Source organism: Athene cunicularia (assembly GCF_003259725.1).
Source record: "Athene cunicularia isolate RWA chromosome 4 unlocalized genomic scaffold, athCun1 chr4_part1, whole genome shotgun sequence".
NCBI classification, from domain to species: domain Eukaryota; kingdom Metazoa; phylum Chordata; class Aves; order Strigiformes; family Strigidae; genus Athene; species Athene cunicularia.
The window spans coordinates 23,486,636-23,511,535 of record NW_020799098.1 but is presented as its reverse complement, the minus strand read 5'-3'; the positions used below and the strand labels follow the sequence as shown (position 1 = coordinate 23,511,535).

Below are 24,900 nucleotides of genomic sequence, written 5' to 3'. Positions count from 1 at the left end.
AGAGGTCAGACAAGTAATGTCACAAAAGGATATTATTTTTTTGTGTGTTACCTCTAACAATAAAGACCTAAGTTGTATGGATATTCTTCTGTGAAAGCTAAACTTTAACAGAGAAGTGAGACCATTCTTTTGTCCAGCCTGAAGTAGAAAAGCAATATTCTTGAAGACTTTAGGATTTGCCTAATCTATGGTGAGTATGATCAGATGAGCACTGGCGGTCACATTATGATGATTAAAATGTTCTGCTTGGTTGCAATACTAAATAAAATGGATTAGCATGCACCAGCAGGAGAGCAAAGAGTATGCCTGCAATTCATTAATGTGCCTTGTAACTGACACTGTAACTGTCTAGAACCCAAAGCACTTAAAAGCAGGTGATTGATCATAATGCTTTTAGCTTGCAGTAGCTGAACAAGCAGGAAAAGCACAGTGTTCATCATAAAGAAAACTGTTTTGGCATTCATCGGTTTCTTTTGCTACTTCATTACGATTTTCAAGGTTGGGTGGTCTCACTTCAACCTCTGTTGGAATTCATCACAGTAAGGACCATTGGAATTTGTTTAAGATGTCCAGAATTTGTAGTCATCCCTCTCCTCCCCCTCCTTTTTTTTCCTTCATACACTTTTTCACCCCACACCCTTTTTTATTACTGTGGTGGTTTGACCTTGGCTAAATGCCAGGTACCCACCAAGTCGCTCTATCACTTCTCCCCCTTCCCCCTTTTTCTCTCAACAGGGCAAAAAGGGGAAAGAAAATAAGATAGGTAAAAAAAAACCCCACCCAACCCTTGTGGGTAAAACAAAAGTAGGTTTAATATAAGCAGAGCAAAGCATATGTCCACGTGGGGAAGCAAAAAAAAGAAAACAGATTTATTCTCTCCTTCCCATGACCAGGCGCTGTTGGGCCTTCTCAGGAGGAGCAGGGCTCCCATACGCATAGTGGTTGCCTCAGAAGACCAAGGGTGACCCCACCCCCTTCCTCCTTTCTCCCAGCTTTACACTGAGCAGACGGGACATGGTCTGGAATATCCCTTTGGTCAGTTCAGGGCAGCTGTCCTGGCTGTGTCCCCTCCCAAGATCTTGCCCCCCGTCCCACTGGGGGAAATGTCGGGAAGAGCCTTGGTGCTGTGTAAGCGCTGCTCAGCAGTGGCCACAACCCCAGGGTGCTGCCAACACCCTGCCAGCTCCCAGCATAAACCACAGCGCCAGGAGGGCTGCTGTAGGGGAAAAACAATGCTGGCTCAGCCAGACCCAGTACAGTTACAAATAGTTAATAACAGTGGCCACTCACTTTCTCCAAAACTGTTCTCTTCTGCACAGTGTGCACTGGAAATGTGAACAGTCTTTGTTGTTGGTGGAGAGGGAGCAGGTTGGATTTGCTTTTGGACTACTAAAATAGTTATGCCATTTGAATTTTCATCAGTTATGTAAAGGGGGCGGTTTAAAATGAGCATTAAAAAGATATCCTTAAAATACTGAGAACTTTAATAGCATTGTAGCTTAAGTGACATTTTAATCTTTTGAACCTTAAGTAAATTGTTTTTCGCTTGTGCTGGTTTCTTTATGTTGTTTGGAGTGGTATGGCATTGTTCACATAATAACAAAGCATTATATTCTTTACTCCACTATCTTGTATCTACAAACTTTATTCTAAATAAATGTAACTATCCTTACAGCAAAAGGAAGGGAATTTATGATTTACAGCACAGTAAGTATTTGGGGAATACCCCAGTGTGCTCTCTCAGCAGTAATTTCTGTCCATGGTTAATAAATTGCTAGGCCAACAATTTTGAACTTAATCAACTCAAACTGAATTATTGCCTCATGAAACACTTCAATGCCATTGTTATTAAATTAAATTATCTCTCTTAAATATTTTATATGCAAAATAATATCGTGTTAGAGGTGGCAATTTTTAAAACTCATTCATTAAAAATCAATATCTAATAGATATTTCCAGGGAACTTTGCTCAAGAGTTATTTCCATCTCAGCACATGGGTGAGACTTCCCCCTCCACCCCCTAGATCCACCAGAATGATTGATTGATGGATATCTAACTCTTTTAAAGAAACAGCTGAAAAATATTACTGAATTGTAACAAAGATCAAGCTTTGTTACCTTCCCTTAAGGTGAAAGATTGCCGAAATTTGACTGTGAGCAGCTGGGGGATCATGTGAACAGGCCTGGACAGTGGTTGAGAAGGAAAATATATTCAGCTTAATGTCAGAAGATAGAAAACAATGATTCAGGAAATAAAAGGTAGAAATAATCTTGTTTGTATTTTAAGTGGTGCCTAGTGACATTAGTATGTTTTGAACATTTCAGGCAACTTTTACTTGGTTGGGTGTTTATTTTAATCTTTTGGGGATCTTTATATTGTATTGCTGCAGTATTTCTAATAAAAGTTGCTTCAGAAAAGAAAAATGTTAAGCCAAAGAATAATGACTGACAAGTGTGCTTTACTCATGGAGATAAACACTTCAGTTATTGACTTTGCTAATTCTTTGGGGTATTCTGAGATCTAATATTTAACTGACTATTACAGCTCCTGTCCATTTCTTTGTTTAAGGCGAGTTAGGCTAATAAAAAAAAAAAAAAAAAAAAAAAAAAAAAAAAAAAAAAAAAAAAAATTATTCTGTCATTGGATATGACTCCATTCTGATTATGGAAAAAATATTGTCTCAGTCTTTTACCATCCAATGTTTTCAAATTGTACAGGTTTCTGTACTCCGCATCTAGGCAGAGAGCAGTCTATATCCATTATACTGCCTTTGTCTGTGTTTATACATGTCTACGGTCTAAGTTCAGTATGCAGAGCTGTGTTAGAGGTACGTGAGTGAGGTTTGAAAAAGGTCTTGAAGCAGTGCGGCTGCACTGGTATAATTAATATGGCTTTATATACTGCTTCCTGTTTCACAATCAGCCTGTCTGGCACTTGTTTGAGAGGCTCTGCAGGACACTGTGTGATCATGAGAGGTGTGATGTTTTTTCCAGCCGAGGGCTGTAATTCCTTGCCATGGGGTCATAAAGAAGTTCAAAGGCAGATAAAATGACAGCAGTCAGCAACAGCAGCTCAGTTCCTGCAACACAGGAGTAATTGCAGCCCATTATTACAATTGACTCTCGCTTCTCTCCCCTGAAGGAACTGAGCAGCTGCCAATTTACTGGGCTGCAAGAAAACTGATGAGCCAGGAGATGGGGGTCATAACGAAAGTTGAGAAACTGATCAAGGCAAAATTCATTAGTCCTGAGTAGCCATAAGAGAAGAGAAGGAGACAGTGCTGACTGGTCATCACTGATGCCCAGGTGGGAGATGGATTCTGACTTTCAGGTTGGTTTGTTTCACCTTGCACTTCTTTTTTTCTCAAAGAGAAGCAAGGAGGGTTCTAACATCTTTTGTCTTGTTTTATTTAAAACAAACCAACTACACAGCAGAGGTACCATTTTGCCATTTTTATGTGACTTATCTAGAAAGGATTTATTTCACCCTGAATAAATACATCAGCTGTTTCTCTGTGTTTTCTGTGTGCTCTGTAATCATTCCTGTGACCAGGTATTTACAGGTTTCTCACTTTCCTTCTACAGCTAAAGAAGGATGATATACAACTTGCTTCATATTTTCTGTTTTACTTAATGACAGCATGCAATTGGTAAAACTTAGACGCTTGATTTGATAATGATCCTAGGGACCTGCACTTGCTTACGGTAAATGTGTACAATTAGCAGTTTAGGTGTGAAACTTGTGTGTCTTTATTGGTGTTCTCAGGAATAAATTCTAATGTTGAAATAAAAGGGTTACATCTAGACACAGCTCTGTTTCAGAGGCTCTGTTTTTTCATCCTTCTCTCACTGATGAGGCATGGAATGTCAGAAACATATCTAAATATATGTAGGTGAAGCTGTACTGGAATTTACAGGGAGAAGAAAAAATAAAGGTTAATAGAGTGCAGTATGGGTACAAAACCAGAAGATGTTATCTCATTACAGTGCTGCATGATTCTGTGGTGCTGGCTGTTCAAGTCTTCTAATTGTGCAGGTCTCTCATCCGCAGGCCTAAATTTCATTCTCCTACGCTGCGTGAAGATGTATTTTAAAATTAACTTTAAGAGGCCTGCACAGATTTTGTTCTAGCTGCTTGTCCTTCTAAATGCAAAAGTTAAAGACTCATTTTCAGTATATACAGGGCAGTTTAAGGAAAGCTGTTGCTTGTAGGATCTAAACACAGACACCTGGGGTGAATCTCCAGCTCTGTGACTGTTGGTTGCAGCTTTGCCATTAATGTCAGAATTGGCAGTTTTTCGTTTTAGCCCAGTATTTTGCTTCATTCCTGAATTCTTGTTCATCCTAGTTTCTTAAATGGCATGCACATGCTGGGAAAATACACCTTCTTCTAACTTCAGTGTGTTTGCAGTTTGCAGCTGCCTAGTCTTGCTAATATAGAAGGATTTTTGGGAAGATTTTCTGTTCTCAGAAATCGTTGTAGCATGTTTCAAGCCTCCCCACCCACAGTTCATACAAAATGCTGCTGCTGGGTTTCTGAATATCCTGAAATGGAGCGATTTTATAATTCTAATCCTAGCTCTGTTTTACTGTTGGTGAGATTCTCTTTTACAGAGTTATCTTGATCAAGCCTTTGCAATTTTGATGCAACTTCTGTGTGATGAGATGTACCTACATAGCTTCAGTTATGAGCCAGAACAGCTTTTTCAGAGCTGTGCTTCATCATGATGTGAATTGGGTTCAGTTTGCTGGTGTCTAGGTCAGGATGTTGCCTGGAAATCACTGCTTCTCTTTCTTTTTTTTTTTTTTTTGTCACTTTCTGTGAACAAATTGCCACTGTAGGTGCTCTTCTTTACTAATCTCTGATTTGTAAGGTATCTTGGCTTATCTGAACATAGTAATATGTGTATGTTTCAAAATAATTTTTATGCTTTATTATTGCATGATTTTAAAGGCTCTTCTAATAGAACATTGAGGAAACACATTTTTAAACTTGCAAAACGTGAAAGTTAAGCTTCTATTTGCTGCATTACTCTGAGTTTATTAACGGTTTTAGAATAACAGTTTAAGCAGTGATCAAGGCCTGTTGCTCCACCCCAAGAATGTGGTCTGAAACAGAGTTAACATTGCTGTTGGCAAGTTTTGATTTTTCAATCTCTCATTAAAATCAGATGAGCAAGATTTATTTCTTCCTTGTATAAGGAGATGGATGGGAGTGAGAGGTCTGAGAAGTGAAAGGAATGTGGGAGACAGGTGGAATCATTGTGCTACAAGGGAGCCACGAGTCCGTAGCTTATCCTGGGTCCTGCAAACCCTTCCTGTATTGTTCATTGTGTGACAGTGTGATGCTCAGTGAAACAAACAAGATAAATGTAGAAATGATAAATGGAGATAATTTATTAAAGATCATGTAATGTTCAGTGTTCTTTCTACCAAGTAGTTGTCTTGTTAGTAACACAGTATGAAAGTTATTTGAAAGGAGTAGGTAGTGGGTTTTTTACAGATTTTTTTTTTGTTTGTTTTGGTTTTTAACTTCTAACTTGTCTTAGTATTTTCTTTAGAGTATGGTTGCTCAGTATTTGTACAAACAATTTGTGTTTTTCTGTTGGATGTTAGCCTTTCCTTCTCATTAGCCAAAAATAATTTCATTGCAAGATTGCATTTACTTGATTTTTGCATAAGGCACTTCTAGCTCGTAATTTTTGAGTTTTGGAAGACTAGTATTCATAAAAATTTAGACTTATGTTAATTAAGACAAAGGCATTTTGGTTCAGTAAGGCTATATTCATTCTAGACCTAGTCCTGAAACATGAGTATAGTGCAGATGTTTTAGAGCTGGACCCTTGTTTTATTTTTGACTGTCATAAAAATATTTGAATAGCTTCTCTGTCATTATATGGGGTTATTCTTTATTTCAGTTGTGAATGCCTTTGATTAAGTTGTCTCTAGCTGTGATGATTACCCTTCTTAGCTTTAATCATTGTAAAATCAAAACTGAAAAAAAAATCACTAAAAAACAATGGCAAGGGCTTTTATATTAATTCATAATAGAAGATATTTACGATAGATTTACTAGGAGTTCAGTAAACTCTATAAGCATTTAATATTCTAGTTGTTTCAGTATTTAGTGAAAAGTAGATTGCATGTTTGTAAACTGCATTGATTTGTGAAACCCTTTTACATATTTACTTTTATACTATCAGTGTTTCCCTTATGTGGAATCATTACCTTCATGACAAAAAGCCTAGGCAAATGTGAAAGTGTATAGTTACTAAGCAGTAGCTGTTTATGTGTCCATTAGTGATTTTGCTTTACAAAAATTCAAAATACTTCCTGTGCATTCATCAGCTATTTTCATCCTTGTTCCATAAAGACAAATTAGTATGTGTGAATCTAAAGCCAACAGAAGAAAACGTTTTCTTTAAAAACAAATAAAAAACAAACCAACCCTCCTACAAAACACACATACACACCCACCCTCCATGCCCCTCCCAATTTTTGGTTGAACTAGATGCTTTCTTCCCTGTCTTCCCAGGAGAGAAATGCTGAAATGACTGACTAGGTCAGGAAAGATTCCTGCTTATCAAAATCTACTGTGCAGCGTTGCTGTTGTCATGGCATCAGCCCTCTTTTAATCCAGGCACAGAGGAATGTATGACAAAACTGTTGGTGCTGCTATCCCTTCACTGTTTTAGAATAAGTATTACAGAAGTTGGAAGAATTCACAAAACATAGTTTGGTCTTCTTAGGTTTCTGATTCTAGGCATTAGTGGGAAGTTGCTGCTTTACATTGGCTTCTAGAAAATGTCTGTACGTCCATGGAGTCTAAGGCACATGTTCCTCAAAGTTATTGGGTATGCATACACACACTCACAATACAGGTCTTCTGCTAAATATGTATGCATGTATTTTGCTCTTTTGGTTCAGATATTTCAAAATTTTCTGAATTCAAATTTTAAGCAAATCTGAAATTTCCTGGATTTTAATGTCTCATTTCTGCTAGGATGAATATTCTTTAAACAGATGAGAATTTATATCATCTGGCCAGACGATTTTGTGTGGGTCTGTGCTTTCTTTAAATTACTTTTTTCCTCTTAAATTAAAGATCATAATGTCACTTGTTAAAGTGAAAATTTTCTCTTCATGGCTGTGGTAGCAGCAGGTGTCTAAAATCTCCCTAGCTGGAAAAAAGACTGTTAGCATAATGTAGATCTCTGTATTTCATTAAAATACTCCTAATGAGTGTGGTTTTTTGGTTTTGTTTTTTGGTTTTTTTTTTCTGTGTTCTGTTGCATTTTTATCATCTGAGAAGGGCCCTTCAGTTTGATGGATCAGAAATCTGAACTGTTTCATTAACATTAGCAGGGAAATCCCATAGTCATCCGGTTAAAATAAAATGGGGTATGTTTGGAATACCACCAGGTATTTGGAAAGTCATAGATCTTTAAAGCCTTGGAAAACTTTCTCCATCAGGTAGTAATACATTTGCTAATACTTACTGAAAGTGAAATCATGAACTATTTTTACTTGTGTAAAAGGACTGTCAAGGTTTGGAGGGAACTTATCTCATTCTTCCCCTGCTCCAGCGTGGGATCCCTCTCATGGGAGACAGTCCTCCACAAACTTTCTCCAATGTGAGTCCTTCCCACAGGCCGCAGTGTTTCTCTAGCTCTGGCGTGGGTCCCTCCTGTGTGTTGCAGTCCTCCCAGCGCCAAACTACAACAGTGGGGGCTTCTTCCCATGAAGTACCAGCCTTCTTCGGGCACAGTCACCTGCTAAAGTGTGGGGTCCTCCATGGGCTGCAGGTGGGCATTTGCTCCACTGGTGGCTTCAGGGCACAGCCTGCCCTCTCACCATGAGCCACAACGGAGTATCTCTCCTTTGGCAAATCTCCCACCTGCCCTCCTTTTCCCCACTGACCTTGATGTTCACATAGGTGTCCTACTCACAACTTCTCCTCCATGATTTCCCTTCTTAAGTTATCACTGAGGCACAGCCACCATCGCTAATTGGCTCAGCCTTGGCCAGATGTGGTTCTGACTTGGAACCAGGGGAACTTTGAGAAGCTTACAGGAGGCCACCGCTGTAGTCCCGTCCCCTGCTAACAAAAACTGCCTCTGCACACACAAACCTGGCATATTCCACCCATTGCCTCTGCAAATCACATATTTAAGAACTGTCATTAAAATCCACCATCATTATATAAGACAGTATTCACAGACTTCACTCACATCAACACAAATCCAAGAAACCAGACACAAATAAAACCTTCCCCATGACAAAATAAAAATAACATAGCACAATACTGAAACACAATCCACAGAATCCACCCCTCATCCCTCTACCACAGTTACAACAGAAATTCCAGAGATCATTCTTGCTAACAGGATTCAGTCACTGTTTTGCTCATTACCTCTCCCAATTACTATCTTTATTGTCTCACATTCCTCTGCCCCACCTTTCATTCCAAAAAGGACTGTTGTAGTTTGAACCTGTCTGGCAGCCATGCAGGTGCCCGTTAACCCTCCTCTGCCCAGGGGCTGGGGAGGAGGAGAGTTGAAGGGATGAAGGGAGACTCATAGGTTGAGGTAAAAACAGTTTAATGATTGTCATAAAATATAACAATAATAGAAAATAGAACTGGATAATGAATAGTGTATAATGAGAATGCTCACCACACACTGACTCAAACCCAGCCCATTCTGAGGTAGCGATCTCGAAATACCAAGATCCTGCAATCACAATCCCAGAAGTGAGAGAGAACCTCCTCCTTCCTGGCTGCCCCTTCTTTATATACTGAGCATGACATTACATGATATGGAACATTACATTGGCCAATTTAGGTCTGGTGCTCTGGCTTTGTTCCCTCCCAGCTTCTTGTACACCTGCACACAGGTAGGACATGGGGAGCTGGAAGGTCCTTGATATCTTAGCAACAACTGAATACATCATTATTACCAGCATTCTTCTCATACTAAATTCCATACTAAATCCAAAATGCAGCATTATTCTAGCTACTAAGAAGAAAAATTTACTCTATCCCAGCTGAAACGAGGATGATATAATAGAATTATATTTTATTTTACTAAAGTAGGAAGCAGGAAATAAAATGAGTTTTTTATCTATACCGTGAGGACTAATTGTCTTAGCACCATGCTGTTTGTAGTTAGTAAATAAAAGCATTGTCCTTGATCAATAATACTTTTTAGTGGTCAATATCATATTTATTTATCTCCACAGGTATATTAGTAGGAAAGCAGTAACTGCATTATCTGGAGATTTTTTTTGGTTCATTAGGGGATCTTTGCGACTGGGGGTATCATACCAGTTTTCTCTTATTGTCCAATGACAACTGTACAAAAATGTCTGTAAAGAGGTTCATCAATTTTGCGTAACCACTGTTCTAGATTTTAAAATATCAAACATGTTCACAATTTGGCCTTCCTCTAGGAGTTCAAACACTTTGTTAGCAATTTGTCCAGACTATGAATATGTAGCAAGGTCTCTGGTGTGTGTGCAAAGCTTCAGCACGAGAATTACAAAGATGTGAATTCAGAAAGCCATAACTGTACGTGGTACTTTTAAAATATACAGATCCTTCTGGTCTCCTGAGAACAGTCTTGCTAAATCATCTAAGAAGGTTTCCAGTTGTAAAGCACTTCCAAAGAAGAGTCCAAGTGGCTACTTAAAATTTTAATAGTAATAGCTATGTTTTAAAATGGCCTTGTATCAACAAGAGGTACTTGCTATAGGGGGAGTGTGTAAAACTACATGTGAGTTTGAGATGGTGGCTATGTCAGCTAAGTAAAAAAAAATAAAAATCATAGGCAGGTGGAAGAGGTCAAACAGTAAAAGTGAGAAAACCTGAGGAATTTCCAAGTAATAATAGGTTTCACATATGTTAAACTGGCATCACTTCGTAATGGAAAATGTGTGAAACCAGTAGCAAGAAATGAACTTTGTGATGGAATGAATTTCCGTGTATTGACTTCTGTATCTTAAGGAACATGATTGTCTCTTTTAATAAGAGGCAATGCTATAAATGGCCATTGGAATATGAATAAAGGTGAAAGTCATGAATATAGGCTGTACTTGCACATGACAGACTTTGAATTTTATTTACGTATTTATTTAGCTGCACTATCTTTATGTCATCTCATGATGTTTCATAGAGCAGCAAAAGTAAAGATCATAGCCCAGGCAGGCTGCAGTTGCTTCATTCTCTCTAGCTAATAAGATGCTGATTTCTGAATGAGCTCCACACTGCAGAGGAACCGTGCTGGAAGGGAGTTACCATAATTCTTCAAATTGGAGCTTTGTCTGCATTTGACTTTCACATGGCAGGGGAGGGTTGGCAACATAGAGAGAAGTTTTGTTTCTCTTGCTTGGTATTTGTCAGGGTCTTTGGGAAGATAGCAACAAGGTTTTGTATGCAGCGTTACCAGCTTCCTTTTGATGCTTGGTTATGTCTTGTGTGCCTCAGATGTGAGACACTTGCTTTCCTAGTATGTTGAGTGACATGAAAAAGAAAGCATGTGCATGCAGAATGGAGTACGGTCTGAATCACACTTTCTGTACCTCAGCTGAGCTCTGAATTGTAGAATAGTTGAAGAATTCAGTCTTTTCAGTATTTTTCTAAAGCAGCAATGATAATTACTATTGGACCTTTAAGTCATGAAATGTACTTTCCAGTAATAGCTTTAAATTGTTTTGTGTTAAAGTGTACATCATTAGGTAGAATTCAGTTCTTTACATTGATGCAACAGCTTACACAAATTGTTTTGGAAATAACGAAAAGGTTATTGGACCATCACTAAATGGCACAGCATACAAATTATTTGTAATGACAAGGCATGGTTTCAGCATGGATTCCTCCCCCGCCTCCATCCCTTTCAGCATGTTTCTGCACAAGTGAGAAGCTTGTGAATATTTGAAATTATCTTTTCCTTTCTATGTTGTTAATTTCTTGCTTCATTTTTGAGGATTAAGAAATGGAAGCCTTTAATTTATCTATGTATGTATTTGTAGATATTGTCTCTGAACACAACTTTCCAGATGGTATCATTTTGTCTTAATTTTAATCTTGATCTTTAATGTTAATCTTAATAAACTGTGGCCATACACAAAGGCCTTTCTTTTTGGGACTGGAGAGGAGAGGAGTGGGGAAACTTAAGAGTCCATATCCTCTGCTCTGATTTATGTTCCTTAAATCTTGTTAAGACCTGAGGTATTCAGTGGCTGCCATTATGTTGATTTGGATTGAAGCCAAGCATCTATCTGGAGTAGAAATTTGCTTGGGGTTAGGTAGGGAGACAAATGCTCCTGTGACTATTTAAACTTCATTTTTTGGGAAAATTTAGCTGAAAACATGAAAATTCAAAGACCACCTGTGTGAAACAATATTACTACAATTACAGATTTGTGCACCCACTCTAAACATGGGAAAACTAGTCTTATTTCTAAAACCTTAATTTCATCCCGTTTATACAATTTAATATTGTGCAGTAGTTATTAATGATAGATATTAATAATATTATATGCTATTTTCTTCCACAGAATCGCTACCTCATTCACTGCATTGTTTACATAGTAATTGTTTGATAATTTTAATTTCTTTTCATGCAGTAACCTGTGCCTTTTTTACTGCACAGTGTTGAAAAGTTCCTTACAGAAAGAATCCTTCACTGGTAAGGGAACATGCTCTGAGGAAATGATCAGTAATTGCTGTGTTTAGCCATTTGAGGAAAAATGATTAATTTAATTTTCATCAGTTCCTGTTAGGTAAAGGAACCTGATTGTTTCCTGTATATAACCACAAAGTTCCAAGAAACAGAATGAATGATTGAAATATCCATATATTTTGCACTCTCTGTTTTCTCTATCTTTTATGGGGGGTTGGAAGGGAATAGTTTTCTGTCAGACTATACTTGCTCAAAATACTGCTTTCACAGGTGTCAGCTGAAGTTCCAGTTGCTCAGCAGTTCTGCAAATCAAACCCTCGAGCATAAAGTCAGGTACTAGGAAATGAAAAATGTACAGTGAAATGACTGTATACTAAGGCTTTTGATTTACACTGAGTAGAAATTGGCAAAGGCAAAGATAAGAGCTAACTCTCCAGGATAGTATTCATTTTTTTTTTTTTTTTTTTTTTTTTTTAATTTATTTAGCTGCCAATACAGGAAGGGGGCTTTCATCATCATGTATCCTAGATCTATCCCATACAACAAGCAAGGCATGTAACTGTTGGTGCATCATCAAGTGATTTAAAAATGTATTGATACTGCAAAATACAAACATAGCTGCTGAAATGAGGATTCTGAATTACTCTGTAGTAAGTGAATAGAGAGATTTGTAACTTGTATGAAAAGTAACATCTAAGGTTGTAACTACCTTGGAGTTTTGGTCAGGAATGCATTTTTGAAACAAAACTCTTAGTTGTCCCCACTTCTTATGTGTTGGCTTTCATCACAGAACCATCTCAAAGTACATGTTCCAGATTTCTTTATAATGTAATGATGTAGTGGGATGTGCTCCAGTAGCATATCCAATACATTCCACTGCAAACAAGCCTACTGCTTGGCACTGACTAGAGTTAATCTAAGTGGCCTTTCTCACCTTTTGCTTCCTTCCTTCTTTTTAACCTCCAAAATCATGCATGTGAGGTTGTCATTATAAAATGTAATAATAATATTATTGCAAAATAGCAATAATTGCTCAAATCACTTTCAAGTGGTTCTATATGGGATGCAAGAATTTTGCTTAGCGAAGAACCTAAAATTGATGATGTGACTACCTTACATATCATAACAGATGAGCACAAAGCTATAGGGTTAACATACACAGACAGACAGCTTCTCCTTGCTCATCAGGGCTTGAGTTGGCAAACTTCGTGTTCTTTGGACATCATTTTTTTGGGTGTGTAATTATATGCTATATGCTTCACTGCAGCTTCAGTTTGAGACCCCATTTGGAAGACTGTAAGAGAGACTACATATGTCTTTACTTATGGCAGTTTTTATTTCAATCCATGATTTGTAACTATCACCTAAAATCTGTATTAAAATATTTCAGATTGTGATGAGGGATGTAAATCTCTAAAGATCTGAAAAGCCTGATGAAAGGTAACTGTGGAAGCTAAGCCTAAGTATAGTTTAAAAGGAGAGTAAATCAATATAAACTTGTGGAGATGAACTAATATCAACAAAGTAATTTCTACATTACTAGCCTTTGTTTTTCAAACTAATATATAAATATGTCTTACTTTTCATTAATATGGAAACAATTTTTTCCCATCTTTCTGTTGCAGAAATTAGCCTTAATAGCTGGAAAGGCTGAAATATGTACCTCCAATTAAGACAGGAGAGAAACTATGAGTGCTGTATCTGAAGAATGCTAGTTACTGGCTTTTAATCTCTCTGGAATAATTTGTTTATTTGAAGGGAATCAGATATCATGGGGCTATCATGAAGGAATAGTTTAAATCATGTTAAATTCTGAAAGGAATTCTCAGATCTTTCAGAAATAAGTCAGTGTAATTGTCGCAAACTTCGTGGTCGCTTTCCCAAAGTAAACCTAAACAGATATTGCAAATAGAAAATGTAAATTAAAGGAAACACGTAAGGTCGTATTTTGGAACTCTAATCAGAGATATTGTGATTAAAGGTCAAGAACCTTCTGTGTATGGGCATTAGGACAAGAGTAGTGTCAGAAATATGAATGGCCCTTTTGTAAATTAGTGGTATTACGGTAAGAAAGATAGATGTTATAAAAAAGCGCTTGTGTGCAGATATAAACACACACACACACACACACATATATATATATACACATATACACACATGTATGTGTATGTGTAGTATATTTTTATTGTTGTATTATCTGGTGGTATCTCTTACCAGGTAGGCTTAATTGGAGCCTTATTACCTATGTGTTCATGTGGGCACACAACCCCTTAAACATGGTATGACCTCAAGATCTGAGAGCCAAAGACAAAAAAAGCAAAGGGACCATGATCTCTTAATTCTCAAGAAGGAAACTGATGTGCAGTGAGAATACTCAGTTGATGTAGCAGTTTCCAAAAGTGCTATGCTCCTAGCATACACCAGTACTATTTCTGTACTTCAGAGTTCTGTACTTCAAAATAATCTAAAAATACATTATTTATGTATGTATGTATGTGTGTCTGTGTGTGTGTATGTAGAAATATATTCTCTTTAAATCATGGCAGCAGTTTTCCTTTTTCTTTGCTGTTGCTGTTATCCCGTTAGTCCTCCAGCAAAAAAAGAGATAAAAATATGGACTGATTTCTAATGTGAAAATAAAAGAGTTAGTTAACCTTTAAAATACTACTTGGGATTTATTTCCAAGGACTGTTATGTGAAGGATAAGGCTAAACTTATATTTGTGGTTGGATTTATTTTCTGGGGCGGGTGTCTGAGATGTTTTCCTGAGGCAAGGTGGGTTTTTTTTAATCAACTTTATATATTGTGGAATTAGTGTTAGAGTCATAGAAGACAGCACATCCAAAGACATGATTATAACTGCTAAAACAGTAAAAGTTGAGGAACACAAGCAGCAGCTCTAGAACTCCTGTGTTAAGATGAATTTTGATATGACTAAACCAACAAGAATGCCAGCCTGAGTTTTACTATTGCAAAACTGAGAGGAAGAGAAAAAATAAGAGAGAAAAAGTATTAGACTCTCAAGGGAGAAGAAGAATAGTTTTGTAGAGGAGGTCAGTTCATTAGCTGAAAGCCACAAGATTCAGTATCTGATTACAGATTTGCTTAAGAATTCCACAAAGATGCCTAGGCCTGTCTTTTTAAGATGACATACCAGAAGTTATGTGTTTAGCAACTCTGAAAATTAGTCTTTTTTAGATGTAGCTGCATGATTTTATTCATACATGTACTTAAGTTTTCCCTAACCTTGGTGTTTATTTCTGTGGCTGTAAACAGTGGTGATATATTAGAAAAGGTATGAGACTAATTTTGAAGCTCCTTGAATTTCATCCAGAACAGAATTGAAGAAAGGTTAGTAAAACCTGTCTCAGGGTAGCTTTTGCCTATAATACATAAAGAAAAAGCAATCTTGTACACTAATATGCTCTTTATAGATACATGTTAAAGGTATCTTTAAAAAAAAAGTAGGTATGTAATTTCCAGTTTATATACAGATGACAGGTTTTCATAGGTTATGTTTTTTTTCAGATGGGGTGATAATGACAGCAGGAATCACACATTGTAATAATTTCTCCTTCAGGAAGGAACAACAGTTTACCAGAAAACCAGTACTCATAGTTAACTACTTTGCCCTATTAGTAATCTTAGCCTTCAGTTAACTGTGCTGTTTAGTGAATACTTTTGATCTATTATTATATCTGTAAAGAATTGTTTTTTTTAAAAAAAAGCTCTTTTTGTCAACCCATTTTTCAACCTTTCTTCAAATTCATGAAGGCAGTAAAAATATAGACATATTTAAGACATACGTATTTTAACCCCCCCCTCAACCGTCAGCTTTCTCTGTGCATTTTTGAAACTTCTTAAACTTTTCTTTTGTCAGAAAGTCTAACACAGTTTAATCTATCTGAAACAATGAGTTTTCAGTCTGTAGCAGCAAGACATTTCTTACTCTGAAAAGATACTACTTGGTCTTGCTGTCAGTACATTTTGTATAGTGCTTGAATGGCCCTATTGTCCTCTTGTGCACTCAAAGTGAATGAATTTATCTTTCGAAGTGGAGCATTTCTTTCTTCTCTGTACCAATTCCCACTTCTGTTTCTGAAGGAGAGCACAAGACTACACTCCTGAAAGCCTATAATTCGGAACCTTGAAAATTAGATTCCACTGTACCCGTTGCTCACAAAGCCTGGTTTATGCCAAGTCTTGTACAGTTACCCTAAAGAGTTTGGACCACTACAGAAATAGCTTCACTCTAATGTACCAATGAAATTGGTTAATTTGCCACCATCTTCAGTTCTGAAAAGTATATTCCTCACTTCTGATTTTTTAATCTTTCTGACATTCCTCACATGGAAATTCAGTACTGTAAGGTCTTACACACTTAATTTAAAACGTAGTAGTTATTCCTCTTTCATTGAGATTCTTCATACACTGGGTGCATGTGCAAATTTTGGAGGATTGGTGCTCCAGCTAAAGGTAAAGACTTTCAAATTAATGCATTTCATTTCTAGAGTGCTTTCTTAGTTCTGCATGGTTAAGTTCAGTACAACAAAATTTAGTGTCTGTCTTCACAGATGCAAATGTGTGCCATCTTCAGCCTGCAGGGTCCTTCATGCAGCCAACTCTCTTTTTGCTCCAGGGAAAGTGGTTGCAGCTAGCTGTTGGAAGGCATAAAAAAGATAACACCGAAGGGAATATAGGATAGAAATTTTCAAGAAGGAACAGTATAGACTAGATAGATGAGTAAAGTTTAGTTACCATTTATTTTCTCCAACATCATGTAATGAGGTGGTGTTATCAGGCAAAAAACCACCCCAACATATATGCACAAAAAGAAGGAATTTTTGTACAATCAGCATTTGGGAAATTTATGAAGTAGGATGTTGTGGAGGTCTCAGATCATGAATTTGTTTAAATTCCTTGAGGATGTGTCTGTCAGTGGCTAGAAAGTAGGATGGGCTTGCTGCAACTATTTGTTCAGAAACTTTCCTGGGCAACAAGTGGATTGATAGCAGCCCTGCAAAGAAGGACTTGGAGGTATTGGTGGATGGAAAACTGAATATAAGCCAGCAGTGTATGCTCGCAGCCTGAAAAGCCGACTGTATCCTGGGCTAGCACGCTGAGGGAGGTGGTTCTCCCCCTCTACTCTGCTCTTCTGAGAACCCACCTGGAGTACTCTGGGGCTCTAATGTAAGAAGAACATGAGACAGCTCAAGTGGGTCCAGAGGAGGGCCATGAAGATGATCAGGGGGCTGGAGCACCTCCTGTATGAGGACAGGCTGACAGAGTTGGGGTTGTGCAGCCTGAAGAAGAGAAGGCTCCAGGGAAACCTTATAGCAGCATTCCAGCACTTAAAGGGGCTACAGGAAAGATGGGGAGCAACTCTTTATCAGGGAGTGTAGTGATAGGATGAGGGGTAACCATTTTAAAATGAAAGAGGGTAGATCTACAGAATCACAGAATCACTGAATCACTGAATCATCTAGGTTGGAAAAGACCTTAAAGATCACCTAGTCCAACAATTAACACTGACTGTTCTCAACTACACCATATCCCTCAGTGCTATGTAAACCCTACTCTTAAACACCTCCAGGGATGGGGACTCCATCACTGCCCAGGTCAGCCCATTCCAATGCCTAACAACCCATTCTGTAAAGAAATGCTTCCTAATATCCAGTCTAAACCTTCCCTGACACAATTTGAGCCAATTACCTTTTGTCCTATTGCTTGCTACTTTGTTAAAGAGACTCATCCCCAGCTCTCTGCACCCTCCTTTCAGGTAGCTGTAGAGGGCGATGAGGTTTCCCCTCAGCCTCCTCTTCTCCAGACTAAACACCCCCAGTTCCCTCAGCCGCTCCTCGTACGACCTGTGCTCCAGACCCTGCACCAGCTTCGTTGCCCTTCTCTGGACACGCTCGAGTCATTCAATGTCCTTTTTGTAGTGAGGGGCTCAAAACTGAACACAGGAATCGAGGGGCGGCCTCACCAGTGCCGAGGACAGGGGTCAGATCCCTTCCCTGTCCCTGCTGGCCACGCTATTGCTGACACAAGCCAGGATGCCATTGGCCTTCTTGGCCCCCTGGGCACACTGCTGGCTCCTGTTCAGCCGGCTGTCAATCAGCACCCCAGGTCCCTCTCTGACTGGCAGCTCTCCAGCCACTCCTCCCCAAGCCTGTAGCGCTGCTGGGGGTTGTTGTGGCCCAAGGGCAGCCCCCGGCATTTGGCCTCATTGAAACTCCTCCAGTTGGGCTCAGCCCATGGCTCCAGCCTGTCCAGGTCTCTCTGCAGAGCCTCCCTACCCTCGAGCAGATCAACACTCCCACCCAACTGGGGGTCATCTGCAAACTGACTGAGGGTGCACTCGATCCCCTCGTCTAGATCATCAGTAAAGATGTTAAACAGGAGCGGCCCGAAAACCAAGCCCTGGGGGACACCACTCGTGACCAGCCGGCAACCAGATTTAACTCCATTCACCACAACTCTTTGGGCCCGGCCTTCTAGCCAGTTTTTTACCCAGCAAAACGTGTGCCCATCCAAGTCATGAGCAGCCAGTTTCACCAGGAGAATGCTGTGGGAAACGGTGTCAAAAGCCTTACTAAAGTCAAGGTAGACAACATCCACTGTCTCACCGTCATCCAATAAGCAGGTCGCCCTGTCATAGAAGGAGATCAGGTTTGTCAGGCAGGACCTGCCTTTCATAAACCCATGCTGACCGGGCCTGAGCATCTGGTTGTCCCGCATGTGTTGTGTGATGGTACTCAGGATGAGCTGCTCCATCAGCTTCCTGGGCGCCAACATCAAGCTGACAGGCCTGTAATTTCCCAGATCAATCCTTCCAAATCTTCTAATATATCGGCATCACTTTGGCCAATTTCCAATCTGTCAGGACCTCCCTGGTCAGCCAGAACTGCTGGTAAATGATGGAAAGTGGCTTGGCGAGCACCCCAGCCAGCTCCCTCAGCACCCTCGGGTATATCCCGTCTGGTCCCATAGGTGTATGTCTGTGTGATGCAGCAGGTCACTGACTTTCTCCTCCTGGATTGTGGGGCGGTCGTTCTCCCAGTCTCTATCTTGTGGCTGAGGAGGCTGGATTCCCTCAGTACAACTAGACTTGTTATTAAAGACTGAGGTAAAAAAGGCATTAAGCACCTCAGTCTTTTCCTCATCACTCATTACCATGTTTCCTCCTGTTTCTAGCAGGGAACATGGAGGTTCTCCCTGGTCTTTCTTTTGCTGTTGAAATACTTACAGAAACATTTCTTGTTATCTTTGACTTTTGAAGCCAGATTGATTTCTAGATTTAGATAAGATGTAAGGAAGAAATTTTTTACTGTGAAGGTGGTGAGGCACTGGAACAGGTTTCGCAGGGAAGTTGTGGATGCCTCCTCCCTGGAAGTGTTCAGTGCCAGGTTGGATGGGGCTTTGATCAACCTGATGTAGTGGAAAGTGTCAGGTGAGTTGGAACTAGATTATCTTTAAGATCACTTCCAACCTAAACCATTTCTATGATTTCTGAGCTGGAAGTCCTTAGATTTCTGGAAGCTTATTTGGGAAGACAACAATGAACTTTTCTTATTTATGTTCTTTTTATGCTGTCATTAGCAAGTGTTTAAAGGGAAATTACACTGTTAGGTGAACTTTTGATTTGTCTCAATATGGTAGGTATTATTTCAGTTGTCTTCATTACTTATCATTTTCCTTCAGTAAACTGTTAATCTGGACCTAAGAGTGTGTTGAACTGCTATTACCATGGCTTCTGGCAGTCATTCAGCTGTTATTTAATAAATGAAGAATGCATTGCACTCTCATTCAAGTATAAGTATGGCCTCATTACCTGTCTTTTAATAGTCAGGGCTTTTTAAGGCCAATTATTTGAAATAATTGAAACCTGTATCTAATTTACATGTCAGAAGCACAAATCATTTAAGTCTAGAAAATTAAAGGTGGGGTTTTTTTTGTTTTGTTTTGTTTGGTTGTTTTTGTTTTTTTGTTTTTTTTTTTTCATTTTGGTCATTTGATTAAAGACACTTCTGCAAATATAAGTAAAAATTTAGTATTTTTCTTTCCTCAGTCTTTTCTTTACTTTTTATTCCATGCTTCTGTTTCTCTCACTGGTGATGTCTGATTCGAGGATTGCTTCACTGCTACAGAGTATGTTGTCAAGTTCATACTCAAAAAGAGATTATTCTGCCCACTCCTTTCCCATAGAACTGATCTTTGAGGATGAGTTAGGGATTGTGCAGGCTTCACAGAACTCTGCTCTCTTCTTAGGCAGATGTGTCTGTATGAAGAGAATTGATTTATACGAAAATGGGGTGCGGGCTGAAGACGATGGGGGAAATGAAAAATGACTATGTTATAGGATATGAGAGTAGAAGAAAGGTAGACATATTAAAAAATATATTATATGAGGAGTGGTTTAGCCAGGATACTTGTTGAAAAGTTACTACTTTTTATAAACGTTTGTGCTGAAATCCACACCTGGGTTCCACACTGTTACTGTTAAAGGTAATGGAAGGCTAAAAAAAATCAAATTCTTAAGTCTGGCAAGGAAATATTAGCTGACTTATTCCACACTATGTTTAATTAGTGGCATTTTAAGAATATCATCTTAAAGTGAACACTATAATGCCTTTTAGGGCACAGTTCTCTATAATGCCTTGTGTTCTATAATTAGTACTTGCCCTTGTGCGTAGACCCATATGCATTGTTTATGTCGTTTAGCCTTATCAGTCATGGCTAAAATAATATTTTTATTTGTTCATACCTCAAATAGGGGAATGAAGTGAAACAAATTCTGTGAAATTGTAGTGGGTTGATCTTGGCTGGATACCAGGTGCCCACCCAAGCCTCTTTCTCACTCCCCTCCTCAGCTGGACAGAGGAGAGAAAATATAATGCAAAGCTCGTGGGTGAGATAAGGGCAGGGAGAGATCATTCACCAGTTACTGTCACAGCTAAACCAGACTGGATTTGGGGAAAATTAATATAATCTATTACCAATCAAATCAGAGGAGGATAATGAGAAGTAGAAACTAAATCTTATCTTCCCACACACCTTTCTTCTTCCCAGGCTCAACTTTAGTCCCAGTTTTCTCTGCCTCCTTCCCCCAAGCCGTGCAGGGGGATCTGAAATGGGAGTTGCAGTCAGTTCATCACGTCTCTACCACGTCTTCCTCCTCAGGGGAAGGAGTCCTCACACTCTTCCCCTGCCTGCTCCAGTGTGGCGTCTCTTCCATAGGCTGCACTTCTTCACAAACTTCTCCAACATGAGTCCTTCTGATGAACTGCAGTTCTTCCCAAACTGTTCCAGCACGTGTCATTTCCACAGGGTGCAGTCCTGCAGGCACAGGCTGCTCCAGCGTGGTGCCCCACAGGGTCACAAGTCCTGCCAGCAAACCTGCTCCAGCGTGGGCTCCTCTCTCCGCGGGGCCACAGGTCCTGCCAGGAGCCTGCTCCAGCGCGGGCTGGGTCTCCTTTGGGCATCCCCCTGCTCCAGCGTGGGCTCTCCACAGGGTCACAGCCTCCTTCAGGCATCCCCCTGCTCCGGCGTGGGGTCCTCCCCGGGCTGCAGGTGGAGATCTGCTCCACCGTGGACCCCCGCGGGCTGCAGGGCAGAGCTGCCTCACCATGGGCTGCACCGCGGGCTGCAGGGGAACCTCTGCTCTGGGCCTGGAGCACCTCCTGCACCTCCTTCTCTGATCTTGCTGTCTGTAGAGTGTTTTCTCTCACATACTCTCCTCTATCCAGCTGCAATTGCTGTTGCATAGCAACTTTTTCCCCTTTCTCAAATATATTTATCACAGAGGCGCTACTACCATCACTGATGGGCTCAACCTTGGCCAGTGGCCAAGCTGGCATTGGCTCTGTCGGACATAGGGGAAACTTCTAGCAGCTTCTCACAGAAGCCACCTCTGTAGCCACCCCCTTTGCCACTACCAATGGTTTGCCACGCAAACCCAATACAGAACTATCTTTTCCATGTGAGCTTTAATGCTGACAAAATTTGAAAATCTTATGAACTGAAACTTGTGAGTGATGCAGGTTTAAATATGTATTTACTAGAATAACAATCCCTTCTGCACAGACGGGTAACTCTGAAGCTTTTCCCCTCCAGTGCTCGTATTTTTATCAGCCCATACCCAACTATTTGTTATGTGAGTAGTAACTTGCAGGTGGCAAGACATGTGGATTTGTTTTTTTTTGCTTGGGTGATGTATTTTGTTTCTTTTCTGATGCAGTTACTGTTTCCAAGAAGTATGCTAATATTCACAGAAATTAAAACTTTTGGAGGTGACTACTATTAGATGAACATCTAAATCAGGTTAAGAAGATACTGATGGTATTTTGATGGATCAGAACTAACATATGTGCCTATCAGTTTTTTCCAAAATTCATGCATTTGAGAGAGCCTTACAAGAGCTCACTGAACATTTTATTTCCCAACTGTGTTAATGTAAGATTGATTTTTAAGTACATTGTTCCATGCAGGGGATTAAAATAATTCCTTCTGGTTTAAGGCAAAGATGCTTAGAATTTCTAATAATTAAGTCACAGATAACCTGTTGTCTATTTCAGCTGCAATACAGGACTTTTAAAAAGTACATTTTACATGTTTAGTTCATGTAATACATCAGAAGCATGAGCATGTAAATGTTTAAGAAAGAATTTTATACATAAAATATTTTCTTAAAAAAAAAGTCTGTATGAAAACAGGCAAAACTGCTGTCAATGAGAAGGATTTAGATGTATAAACATTATTTAGTCACCAAAGCATGATTTCAGCTAGATGCTTCCATAGTTTTGGAACCACATTTTAATGCAATGTTATTTAACCTTTTTCTATTTTTTTTTTCCCATTTATTAACAGTTATAGTGTGTGTTTTTTCTCATACTATCAAGTAAGGTCATTCTAGCAATTAGAAGCATAGTGTTTGGAAAAAATTTACTGTAAGATTTTTATCTGTTAATGAATTAGAAAAAGCTTGTGTGTTGTGGCCAAAATGTGTATTATTGACCTTCAATTTTTGGACCATGCTAATTTAGTTGTTCTATATATGTTTGATTCTTGAATGTTAAAACCCTGAACCTTTATTTCTTTTCCTTAGGATTTTAAGACAGGATTTGGCATCACTTTAATCTCTATGAATGTGGCAAATGTAAAACAAGTGGATCGGACTGCAAAGCAATCCTTTGAAATAATTACTCCTTATAAAAGCTTTAGGTGAGAACTTCAATATTTACATTACAAAATATGCCAATAACTAATACACTAAAGAAATACTTGCTTCATACTAAAGTGACTTATCTAGTTTGGATGACAAGGGAATATTTTCATTAAGAATGCTCAGAATTTTTTTTCCTTTTGTTTAGCTGTGTGCTTCATCTGTTACCTCCCTGAGTAGACAACTTATGTGGAAAGATATATATTTTTATGTAGACTTCCTTGTACACTGTGTGCAAGGGCAGAGGAAAAAAGTAACTTAAACAATCTGACACCATGTTAAAGAATAATAAACTGCAGTAATGAAATAGTGTTGCATCCATTTAATAGTAAGCATTTTATTTGAAAAGTGTAACTCGTGCCATACCTGGTAAAAATCCTTCATTGAAATCAGTAGAAAGTTTCACTTTGGCTGATGCTCTGACCTGTAATGATTTTTAAGAAAAAAGTATATGCTAATAAAGGCATTTTTTAAGTGTTGTAGTGTTTCTTAAATGAAATTTCAGTAATGCGTGAGAAGAAGAAATCACTTTGTTCTCCTAGACTTGCTAAATGTTAGCAAAGAGTTTCCTTTCACTGTCAGTTGACTAGAGCAGCAGGCAAATTAGTCTTGATCACTGATTTGAATCTGTGACTAGTTGATTGATAGCTACTTCTTTGACTTTCTCTAAGCCATCACTATGTTGATGTTTGTTCATTACTATTAATATTTTTCAAAAAGATCAGTTTAGATGAAAATAATTTTTGGCTGTTGTAGTTGCTAAGTCCATTTTTATTCCTAAATATGTCTTTGTGTTTCCTTAGGTTATTCTATGCTTTTGTTAAGTTCAGGTTTTAAATTTGGGATGTACTAACATAAAAAGATTGAAAGCAACACAGGAATGTAACTTGAGCTTTACAAAAGCTATGTAGCTCATGCTAGTAATGGTTTTGTTGAAAACTGAATACAAAAACAGAGAGAGATTTCATTGACTAAATATACAAAAGAATACATTCCATCTTTGTATTTATATCTGTGTAGAGGAAGATTTTTAGACTGTGATTTTGGGTGTAAATATAATAAGAGAGACTACAGACTATGTTTAATTGGGCTTTAAAATAAAGATCAATAACATAGAAAAGTCAATTGTTTCAGCTTTACAGCAGAGTCGGAAAGAGAGAAACAAGACTGGATTGAAGCACTGCAGCAATCGATAGCAGAAACTCTGTCTGATTATGAAGTAGCTGAGAAGATTTGGTTCAATGAGTCCAACAGGATCTGTGCTGACTGTAAAGCTCCCGGTCCTGACTGGGCATCCATCAATCTCTGTGTTGTCATTTGTAAGAAGTGTGCAGGTAGAGTAATTAATGACAGACTGTGTGGGTTCTACAAAATGTCATATTTGCATACCTGTGTGTGTCCTTGAATTTTATTTTTTTTTTCATTTTTTGCAGTGCCATCCTTGTGAAAGTTTTGAAAGTTTTGACAAACAAAAAGTGAACATAGTGCTTTTTTTTTTTTTTTTTTTTTTTTTTTTTTTTTAATACCAAGGTCATCCCTATTCTAAAGCACATCACATGACAAGTCTGTAAGGTGTTTGGTTTCCCTCAGATGAATAATCCTTCACAGATAGTGAAAATTAAGACATAGTAGCACTTGTGGGAAATGGCTGGCTTTTGCAAGCCTGGATGTTAAAGTATTACAATTTTTAGTGTATCAATTTGGGATATTCTGTTACATCAGGGTATATTTTACTCCTAGTAGAGATGTTTTTTTTAGAAATCACTAAAAATCTAGTTCTATCATGTTTTATATTTAAATATGTGCTGAAGCAGTAGATTCAGGGAAATAATTTATAGCTGTAGGCTTTCTTTCAAAACAAACCCTTCCAAAAGTGTTCTATATCAGTCTACTTTGTTTATTCATTACTACCAAATGCACATTTTTCTTTTTTTTTCTTTTATTTTATATTCAAATGTCAAATCCACCCTTTTTTTTAAAAAATAGCAATTATAA

The 24,900-nt window shown here is 38.5% G+C and overlaps 1 protein-coding gene across 1 annotated transcript in view; it reads left to right on the top strand.

The window, feature by feature from the left end:
* Positions 1-24,900, top strand: part of ARAP2 (ArfGAP with RhoGAP domain, ankyrin repeat and PH domain 2) — a 131,250-nt gene that overhangs the window by 34,486 nt on the left and 71,864 nt on the right. Inside the window, exons 9-10 of the mRNA XM_026847313.1 lie at positions 22,789-22,904; positions 24,040-24,239. Of these exons, the coding sequence (XP_026703114.1) occupies positions 22,789-22,904; positions 24,040-24,239 (316 nt within the window). The remainder of the gene's footprint in view (positions 1-22,788; positions 22,905-24,039; positions 24,240-24,900) is intronic.